The sequence below is a fragment of the Juglans regia genome, chromosome 13 (genome assembly GCF_001411555.2).
Source record: "Juglans regia cultivar Chandler chromosome 13, Walnut 2.0, whole genome shotgun sequence".
NCBI classification, from domain to species: Eukaryota; Viridiplantae; Streptophyta; class Magnoliopsida; order Fagales; family Juglandaceae; genus Juglans; species Juglans regia.
This window is the reverse complement of record NC_049913.1, coordinates 13,616,778-13,627,612: the sequence shown is the minus strand read 5'-3', so window position 1 is coordinate 13,627,612 and position 10,835 is coordinate 13,616,778. Positions and strand designations below refer to the sequence as shown.

The 10,835-nt window shown below is 33.7% G+C and overlaps 1 protein-coding gene across 1 annotated transcript; it reads right to left on the bottom strand.

Moving 5' to 3' along the window:
* Positions 1-1,556: 1,556 nt before the first annotated feature.
* Positions 1,557-10,494, bottom strand: LOC108984992 (disease resistance protein RPV1-like). The gene is made up of 6 exons (XM_035684161.1): positions 9,975-10,494; positions 5,118-6,210; positions 4,528-4,569; positions 4,153-4,431; positions 2,388-4,004; positions 1,557-2,206 (listed from the first exon to the last, which is right to left on the bottom strand). The coding sequence occupies exons 1-6, from the start codon at positions 10,445-10,447 to the stop codon at positions 1,580-1,582; spliced, it is 4,131 nt and encodes a 1,376-aa protein (XP_035540054.1). The 5' UTR covers positions 10,448-10,494; the 3' UTR covers positions 1,557-1,579.
* Positions 10,495-10,835: the final 341 nt, after the last annotated feature.

Below are 10,835 nucleotides of genomic sequence, written 5' to 3'. Positions count from 1 at the left end.
CGGCCGACCGCTTCATAAGTGAAGTATTGAAAATTTTCTCAGATTTGAAAAAGCATTATCAATAAGGACAAAACAAAGTAGGCTCAAGAAAGAGAAACCTTAGAAAGAAATTGATTATTGGAGGGATATGGTTTTAAAACCCTATTGTATTTTGGGGAATTTGAACACATAAGTTCTTTTGGGATTTATAGTTTTAAATAGTACCATGATGCTTTTGAAATTACTATCAATATTACTTAGATTCATATGAATTTCCGTTGTGATATATTACATATTGCTAGAAATATTCTAGAAGCATGCACTTTTTTTTTTTTTAATAAACCTCGTATATCTTCATTTCATTCAACTATAATCAAGTATTACACTTCTATCAAATTGTAGAACAGAAAATACATCATCCAGATAATCCCTTATCCACACTATTTCCTCCCCTAAATCAATTTCTTTTTTAGCTAAACTATGTGCCACTTGATTTCCTTCCCTATATATGTGTTGTAACTTCCATCTGTTTGTATATGTAAAGAACTGCTTCAGATCTTCTATCATTTGTCCATACCAGACCCAACTCTCTTCTGAACTATTAACAACATTTATTATAGTCAAAGCATCACCTTCAAAGACTACATTTGTAAATCTAAGCTTAGTACACAGCTCCCCAGCTCGCCACAAAGCATAAACCTCTGCAACTATTGGGCTACAGACACTTCCTTTTGGCATACTAAGAGAAGCAAGTACCTCACCTTCCTCATCCCTTATTACTATGCCAACTCCCATCTTCATAGTTTTCTGGTTATTTTAATATTAATAAAAAAATATTAAAAATCATATATAATGCAATTCATGCATTTAATATCATATATAAAAAGTATAAAATATAAATTTATCAACTAGTTTCAATAAAAATTATATGAATTTAAATAATTTCAATAAACATGTAATTTATATATTAAGCCTCAATTGTTGACATTTTTTCCCCATATACAAATAAGATAAATGCCATTAAGTTATATGCACATGAAAAATGTAGAATTTATGCACAACTACAAATTTAATATAAAATACTCATTCATCTCTTAATTTTTAGTTCAACTAAAGAAAATAAAACTGCATTACACGTACGTTTTATCTTTTAATTTTTCTACGATTCTTACTTAATACAATAATAAAAAAAAATTAATATATGTTTAGTCCTATCATCTTTTTGTACACGAAATTAAAAAAAAAAAAAAAAAAACTCAAATACAGCTTTGAATCAGTTGGAATCAGCTGGAATCAATCTAAAATGGGCAAGAATCGATCTGAATTGGCCTAAATCGGTCAATTGAAGCAATTCAGTAAATGATTCAAAAGTTCACTAAAAATCAGCTTGGTTTCTAACCGATTTAAATTGAATATATTGAATCGGCTTGAATCGAACCGTTTTCTCGAACTTCGCTCTAATATATACATACATATATGTTTGTGTGTGTGTGTAGTGTGTTGCATTGCAGGACATACGAACATAAAGAGAGTAAAAGACAATCAGAGTCAACAAAAATGAAATCAGACAAGTGTCGTTGCATTGCAGGTACCTTCTTTTCTAAAAACAAAAGCAACCCCGAACAAGCCTCAAAAAGCCTCCACACACTTCTTCCTCGATCTCTTGCATGATGATCCGGCTCTCGACTTCAATACCAGATTCAGAGGCGTGATCTTCATCCTCAGGAGAGTGGAAAAACTTTGCTAGTTTTTCAGAAACGGATAACTGGCTCTTGTCCAACGATTCTTCATCTCCCTCGTAATCATCATCACCTTCGAAGATCAAATAAAGCCCACACTTTTTCAGCTCAATTCCCTTGATGAACGGTGGGTCTTGCTCTCTCACGTTTATGTCATAACCATCTCTCAACGTTGAAACTAACGGATGACAATCTGGATATCGAAACAAGTAAATGTGATCTTCATTCGTCTTTGGAACTCCCTTCAACTCCGGCATTGTACTGAACAAAAGTTTATTCAGTTTGAAAATATTTGCTCGTACGCATGGTAGTGCAGGAAGTTGATCTCTTAAGTCATCAGGTATTTGAGGGTCGAGGGAGACGACAACGCCTATTATCACACCTTTGATATCATGATTTTTGCGTTCTGAGAATCTAACCTCTTGAGAAAACCAAGCTGGAATCTTGTTTCCAGGCATACTAAGAGCCACTAAATTCCTTAAAGAAACCTGAAAATAAATAAATAAATAAATAAAATAATAATAATAATAATAATAAATAAATAAAATAAAAAAACAGTTAGCTTATGATCCACGATAGTTCCTAGTATGAAGAATAATGTAAAAAGAGAAACTTCTTAATTCAGGATTGTTCATGCGCTTAAACATAGACAGGAGGGAGAAAGAAAACCTTAGAAAGCCTTCTTTTTACAACAGATGAGCATGCTTTGCAACCACTCATAAACAACCTTGTCAACGACTTCAAGCATTCGAGGCCCGGAATATCCTCCACCTTCTCACAGTTTGTGAGGTTCAGCTCACGCAAGCTTTCCAATTTTGAGATATCAGACACCCTTTCCAATGCACTACAGTTCGCAACATTCACCTCCACCAAACTTGAGGGAAGTGGAGGAAGAGATTTCAGCTGCTCGCAGTAGGTTAATAAAAGCTTTTTCAGAAACGGAAAACACCTCAAGCTGGACGGAAGGCTGAAAAAGTTGTTATGACATAGATTCAAAATCTCCAACGACGACAGCCTACCAAAATCATCGGGAATCTTGCCACATAGATTCCAAGCACGAGCATCCAGTTCTTCAAGGTTGCATAAATTTGAGAAAGAAGATGGAAGTCTGAAAGGATTATGTTTCTCTTGTTCAGCTGCAACCAAATCCTCTTCAGGTATCCTGTTTCCAGCAGATGGGAAATGAGGCTTCTTAGCCATTTTTAATATCATTAAGCTTGAAAGCATCCCAAAGCTTTCAGGCAACTCCGTGACTGCAGTTTCTTCCATCAGCAAGTGGTGCAAAGACTTCAAATTTCCTATTGAATCAGGAAGTTTACGGAGCTGTGTACATTTATTTAACCTGAATATTACAAGATTTTCCAGCATCCCAATTGATTCCGGCAATTCAGAAATATTGGAATTAGATATGTTCAGAGAAGTAAGAGCGAACATGCTTCCAATTGATTCTGGTAAAGATTTAATATCTTTACAATTCCTCATCTCAAGCTTCCTCAGCATTTTCAGGGCACCTACCTGATCCGGCAGATTTGTAATTGGTGTCCGGTCTAACTGAAGCTCAACAACAGAAGCTAATCCTTCAATTGAATCAGGCAACTTGCTCAAAGACAGACAGTTTCCAGCTGACAAGTCCTTCAAATATTGTAAGGAACCAATAGAAGCAGGCAGTTCTTTGATTGCACTACCATTTATTAGAAATTTTGCCAATGATATGAGATTGCCAACAGAATCTGGAATTGAAGTGAGTGATTTACACCAAATTAGACTTAGTATCTCAAGGTTTAGCAAAGATCCAACAGAATCAGGTATTTCTTCTACAGCAGTATCATTAAGAGAGAGTTCCTTCAGGGAAGACAGCTTCCCAATGCAGTTGGGAAGTTTCGTTAAGAACCGGCAACCGTCTAGTTTAAGCTTTTCGAGCTTTGTAAGGTGGAAAATTGATTCAGGTAGCTCTTGTATAGCAGTGCTATCAACATGAAGTTCTTTCAGAGATCTCATGTCACCTATGTCCATTGGTAACTTTTTCAATTTTGAGCAGCCGGAGAGGATAAGGCTCTCTAGATTTTTTAGGCCAGAGACTGCAGCAGGAAATTCAACAAGGTTCCAGCAACTGCTCAGGTTCAAATGAAGCAATGTACTCACATTTCCAATTGAATCATGAATCTTAATTAGGCTGTGACAATGCTCAAGATCAAGCTTTTCCAATTTTTTATGTCCAGAGAAATCTGGAGTAGCAACAAGATTATGGCAGCCCCGGAGATTCATAACCATCAATTTCTCAGCCACCTGGCCAACAAGAAGTATAAAAGTGACAATCACAAAGAACTATGACAAGAAGTGCAAGCACAAAACACCCTAAACATATTAACCTATGTCATGAACATCCAAGTCTTGCTTGAAAACCAAATTTGTGCAGCAGACAAGTGAAGCATACCTGGTTAGTGTACCTGCGCCATACTCGTTCAATTTTACTTTCTGAGAGGTCAAGGACAGCAAGTTCCCGAGGACAAAAATCTGAAGGAAGACTTTTAAGAGGACATCCTTTCCATTGTAGCCACTTCAGTTGTGCAGGAATGTACTTATACCTTCCTACCAATCTTGTATAATTGATTTGCAGAAGTCTTAGATTAGACATAGATTCAAAAGACTTGGTGTATAGTATTACCTCCCTCTCTCTCTCTGCTTTAGTTTCAAGAAACTTCTTATGCCTTTCGTCCAAGTATGTCAACGCCGATGTAAAATTGGGCGACCTTTTAAAATTTTCCCAAGAAATTCTGTCACCGCTTGGATCCTTTACAAAGGGCCTCATTTTAAAGTCTAGCACGATCCCTTCTATCTTTGATCCTGTTCCCTGTTATCAAAAGGAAACTTCTTTAAACAATGGAATGGACTCAACTGAAAGACAGAAAACTGAAAACATCAAATAACTCTGTACAAACTTCTTTACAATACTTGCAAAACTTCCCACGGATTTCTAATGTTTCCTGCAAAAGTAAGGTGCAGCTTTTTATCTTAAATTTTCAAAAGTCACATAAATTGTAAACTCTTTTCCTTATTAATGGTACAGTGAATACAATGTGAAGATTTAAGCTTGAGAATTTTTTGTTTCATCTCTCCCAAAGTTCATCATTCTACCATCAATCTTCACCAACTACAAATCATACACAAATACACTAAACGAAGAGTGCATGCAGCAACACTAACAGAGGAAAAAATAACAGCACGCAAAGCACAAAATTACAGTACTCCTTTTTCAATCACGGAGACATGGAAGCACACACCTCTTCTGGCACATGCGAGTATTTAGTTAGATCTATATCTTCCATTTCAAACATTCAGCTAAAATGTTATATCCAATAACAGAGGAATTGAAAAAAAATCATTAAGAAGAGGCCCTACCTTCCCACCCTTCAAGACGGTCATGATTTCTTCACGATCCCACAGTCTACTTGGAATATTGTGAGGGTTATCATCTAGAACAATCTGTCTTCCCATTTCTCTAACTTGATCATGCATCCACAAAGTGTTGTCCTCTGTAATCTTGATGAGCGACCTTGTTATGAGGACTCTGACTGCTATCTCAGCCCTAAAACCGCAACCTTTCAATACATCAATTGCATCCTCTCTCTTCATTTCCATCTTTATGAGTAAACATGAAATGTCAAGGAATATACGCTTCTCTTCTGCATCTAACCCATCAAAACTGATCTTCAACACATCCTGCAGCTGGCGTGGACGAATCCGTTTCAACTTTTTCAGAGCATCTTCCCATTCCTCTTTTCTCCTCTTATCCACCAAATAAGAACCAAATACTTCCAGAGCCAATGGCAGACCTCTGGTAATTGACACCATCTCCTTGGACAGACTAAGAAATCCGTCAATGGGTTTCTCTCTTCTCAGTGCATGGTAGCTAAAAAGTTTTAGTGCGTCAGAGGAATCCAACTCTCTGACCTCATAAAACGCAGTGACAAGATGCTCAGGTAGAACTTCTTTGTCTCTTGTGGTAATTATGATTCTACTTCCTTCAGAAAACCATTCTCTTCTTCCAATGAGTGCTTCAAGCTGACTTACATTGTCAACATCATCCAAAACAACAAGAACTCGCTTCTCCTGAAGTACCTCTTTGATTGCAGCTACAGGAGACTTACCCGAGGAAAGGTCATGGATAAGTTTGTTCTGAAGGGATACCAAATCTGCATCTTTTGCAGAATTCTCTCTTACTTTTGAAATGAAACTAAGGCAATCAAAATGACCAACAATTTTATTACAAAGAGCCTTAGCAAGGGTTGTCTTACCAACCCCACCCAACCCATGTAATCCAAGAACTCGAACGCCATTGGATTTAACATCCAACACACTCATAAGTTTTTCAAGACGAGGACCAAGTCCAACTGTATATGTAGCCAGACCCACTGGAGTATTGGCAAGTTCAGTCAACACCCTTTTGACTAAAGATTGAATCAACCGCTCTTTCGCCTCAGCATCGCTTTCACTAATAAGAATTGAGAAATGAGAAACTAAGGATGTCATCAAATTGTTCTTATTTCAAACAGTAAGAAAGTAACAACAGATATGATCGGTACTTTGATGTTTAACACCTAAAAATGCATTTGTGCGGCAAGAGATCATTTTTAACGGCCACAGCTGATAAAACGGTGCACATTTCTTTTGAAGTTTCGTAGTAGGGTGACAAATTCCGAAATTAATGATTCAAATGAGGGTCAAATCGATGCCGAAAATTAGATGATTTTGTAGAGGATAAGAAAATTGAGTAATGATGCGCTATAATCATATTTTAAAATAAAAAAAATTTATGTGCAGTCATTTTTATGTATTCTTTGTGTACTTCACTAATGTGATTTACTGCATCACTTTAACCAATTATATTAGTGGAGTGCACAAAGAGTACGTAAAAGTGACTATATATATGTAGCATAACTCAACACACATAATTTAAAACATAGTTATATAAAAAGTTATATGTGGATGATTTTCCTAGTAAAATATCTTTCTTCTTATCAGTTTCTTTTATGTTTTTGAATCGTATTTATAAAGTGATGACTTTACAATTTCTTACAATTATTTTACAGCTTTATTTAAATTGATAATAGTTATACAATATCGAATTTATGTTTAATGAAGTGGTACAATTAGATTAATTAAATGTAAAATGAGTTGTAAAATAATTATAAAAGAGTTGTGTAAGTATATCATTATTAAATAATTAATTTAGAAGATAAAATGAACTTTCTTATTTTGATACAAAGAGACGTACAATATAGTTAATGGAAAAAGTGTCACTATTTTGATATATAAGAAATTCTAAAGACTAAGGTGGTGCTACTATGCGGCTATGCCAACTAAGTTAGTCTTTGGTGTGCCCTTAGTGTAAATTACACTTTTTTATTTTCTTTTAAATATTTTTAAACATTTTTAGCAAATAAAAAAATTATCAATACACTAATAATCACTTCTATAATTATTAAATAAATAAAATAAAATAAAATAATAGATATGAACAGTCAAATTGAAATGACAAACTTAGTTAACATTGTATATTTTCCTTCAATAAATAAGAAAGGTACGTAGGATACGATTACAACATACAAATTATATACACGTACGTATAAGATGCTTACCGCAATATTCTGAGTGAAAAGGATAGTTGCACGAAGGGGCCTGGAAACTGGATACAAATTTCTAGCACGAATAATGAAAGAGTTCCACCCCCCACCCGTTGGATCGAATTAGAAGATTCAACAGTACTCTCAATTAGAGGTATAACCGGTTCAGTTCAAATTTATATTTTTTCTTAACCAAATCGATATATATAAATTTTAAAATTTTAAAAATCGATATCGGACTGATTAATTATCAAAATCAAAACTTTTATTTTTTTGATCCGATCCAATTTTTACGATTTTATAGATTATCTATATTAATAATAATATTATATTTACATATACAAAAGTGTAAGTCTATTTGTATTATAGTATAAATATATTATTTAATAATTAACACATACATACTAGTATAGTATTGAAATTAACTATAAGCTATATAAATTCTAAACTTTTTATGTAAGTATATATAATCAAATGTGTAAAAATATATTTACAAAATGAATATTTCTTTTGTGATTAAAAGCACTGCAAAAGCTAGAAGATTATTCTAGGCGATTTTTGTACGCCACAAGGGTAGTTAAAATTGCTGCAAAAAGTAAAACTATATTTTCAACAAACAATAAATCGCCAAGAAATCATCGAGAATAATAACTTATTGCGGTGAAATTATTTTCGAAAAACAATAAATTGCCATAATAGCCTATATTTCTTGTAGTGAATATATATATATATATATTATAATTTATTATGCTAAAAATGTATTTATCATTTATATATATATATATCAAAAATAAGTTTATATTAATAACTTAATATTAATGTTTAAGTTTAAAGTTAAAATTTTATGTTGTATTAATTTTATGTTAACATAAAATTAATGGACTTGAATAATAAGATTATAATTTTATATTATATTAATTAGTAATTTAGCATATAATATATAATATAATATAAAAAATTATAAATATATATCGGTCTGGTTCAGTTTAAACTGATTTTCAAAATAAGAAAATGGATACCGAACCGGTTTATAGGGGTGTGCAACCGAATCCAGATCCGTATATCCGGCCATAACTGGAACCAAATCTGGATGCTAAAATGCAGGCGGTTATCCACCCGGATTAATCCGGGAATAATCTGGGCGAATAACCTGATTCAATCCGAATTGTAACCAGATGTCCGGATTTTTCACTTCCTTTTGAAACCTGATTTAATCCGGGTTTTTAATACTTTTTTTTTAAAGAAGACTTTAAAACTTAAAAAAAATGTTTTTATACAATTTTTTTTAAAACAAATACTCTGATATCATGCTTAAATTGCCCATATTTTTTTTAAAAATAATTTAAACACTTTTTAAAAGATTTTTATAAAAAAATAAATTAAAAAAAATCACAACTATTTAAATTAATTCATAACAATGCAAAATAAATAACATTTTTGAATATTTTTTGTACAAGTACTTATCAAAAGCTTGTATTATCAAATTGGCAACAAAAATAGTGTTTTTTAGAAGCGAAAAATAATAATAAACCGGTTACAGAAAACTACGTTAAAAACCAAATCCGTATCCGGATCTAAGCAGATACAAAATTTTTTACCTACCCAGGTCTAATCCGAGCAGATAACCGCTCAGATTCATCCAAATTTTCAGGTTCCGGACCGGCCGGAAAAAAATAAAATCCAGCTCAGTTCTACATCCCTACCAGTTTAGGACCAATTTTTATTTTTAAGAACGGGTACTGCACTAGACAGCTTAAAGATCAGACCGAAGTCCTCGATTCAGTTTGGTCTAACCAGTTTTTCGATTTTTTTTTTACACTCATACTCTCAACTCATCTCATCTCATCTCATCTCATCCATCTAATCATTACAATTTTATTAACTTTTAAACAAAATATAATAAACAATTCAACTTTTTTAAATTTCAAAACAAAATTAATATTAGAAAATTATATTTTAAAAATATTTTATTTAACTTTCTATCTCATCTCATCTCAACTTCCTATCCAAACCTCCCCTACTGTTTCAAATAAAAGGATTGATTCTTTAAAATTAAGCTTAACGCACACCAGATGAAAAAGATGGTGAGGTAGAACTAATGGAAATTGCTATATATATATATATCACAACTTTAATTATATAAGAAATTAAAAAAACCCCAACTTGTGGAATTCAACAGTACTAGACTCTCAGGTATTGGTAATAAGTTTTATAAATACGCATTAACTTACGTATAGTCTAAAATCCCTCTCCTCTCCAAGGAGAAAAGATAAAAGGGAAAAGCTCTTGAAGAAATAAAAGCCTTTAATTTCAATGGTTAAAGGAAACCCTTCCTAAAGTATATTCTTAACCTTAAAAAAAAACAACATTAATTCAGCCCAAAAGTTGTTATAACATTCGTCTCCGCTTCAATTGTTAAGTTGTTAGAACACTCGTCTCCGATGCAATCAACAATTGCAAACGAAAGGAATATTGTTTCTTTTCTTTTTTCCTTTTTTTTTTTTACTCATAAGTATTTGGGAGATCTTTTTGTCATGTAGGTTTTTTACTAGCAAGAACAAAGCCAATATTGAGTTCCAAAATTGTGAAAAAGACAGAGCAAAGAGGATAGTTATATATATATATACACCACCTCTTATCGAAGGGCCAGCCAACAATTGCACCAGCTTTTTCCATAGCTCTCCTCCAGCACGTAACCTTGTCCTCCTCATACATCTTTCCATGGTTTCTAAAGTGTTCTTCGAAAGGTCCCTTCTGTCGCCGAACGTCGGACGGGTTGACTCGGTAGAAAACGGGAAGAAGGAGCCTCCGGTACTCACATATCTTGGAAAGTTCCTCCAGGCACCAGTGCGACGACGCGTAGTTCGGGGATATGATGGCAATGGAAGCGGCAGAGTCCTCGATGGCCTCGAAAAGACCCGGCTTGATCTCGTCCCCGCCGCGCAAACCCTCGTCGTCGAAGAAGACTCGAACGCCGCTTTTCTCGAGCGACTGGTAGAGGGTCTTAGCGAAGTGGCGGGTGTCTTCGCCTCTGAAGCTCAGGAACACGTCCCACCGGAGCCTGAAAGTTGAAGTTGATGAGACGGAAACGGCGTCTTCGTCCATTTCTTTGCAGTATGGGTGATCAACACTAGTTTATTGTTTGAGAAAGGGAGCAGCTTCCAATTGATATGTATTCTCTAGCTTTTGGAAAAGATGTTGGAACAGCAAACAAATCATGTATGGGTAGTGTACTAAGGTTAGGTTTGGGTGGTGAAGTATTATTATTATTTTTTTTATTATTTTATTATTTATTTTTTATTATTAATTATTATTTTTTATTATTATTTAATATTTTTTTTATTTTTTTATTATTATTTACAGAATATTTAAAATCTCTAAACACAAATGTACAAGTCATTTTCTATGAAAAATTCATTTCTTTTCTCGATGAAACACAAATTTAATAAAAAGTGGACCACACATTTTTTTTCTCGACTAAGCACGCACTCAC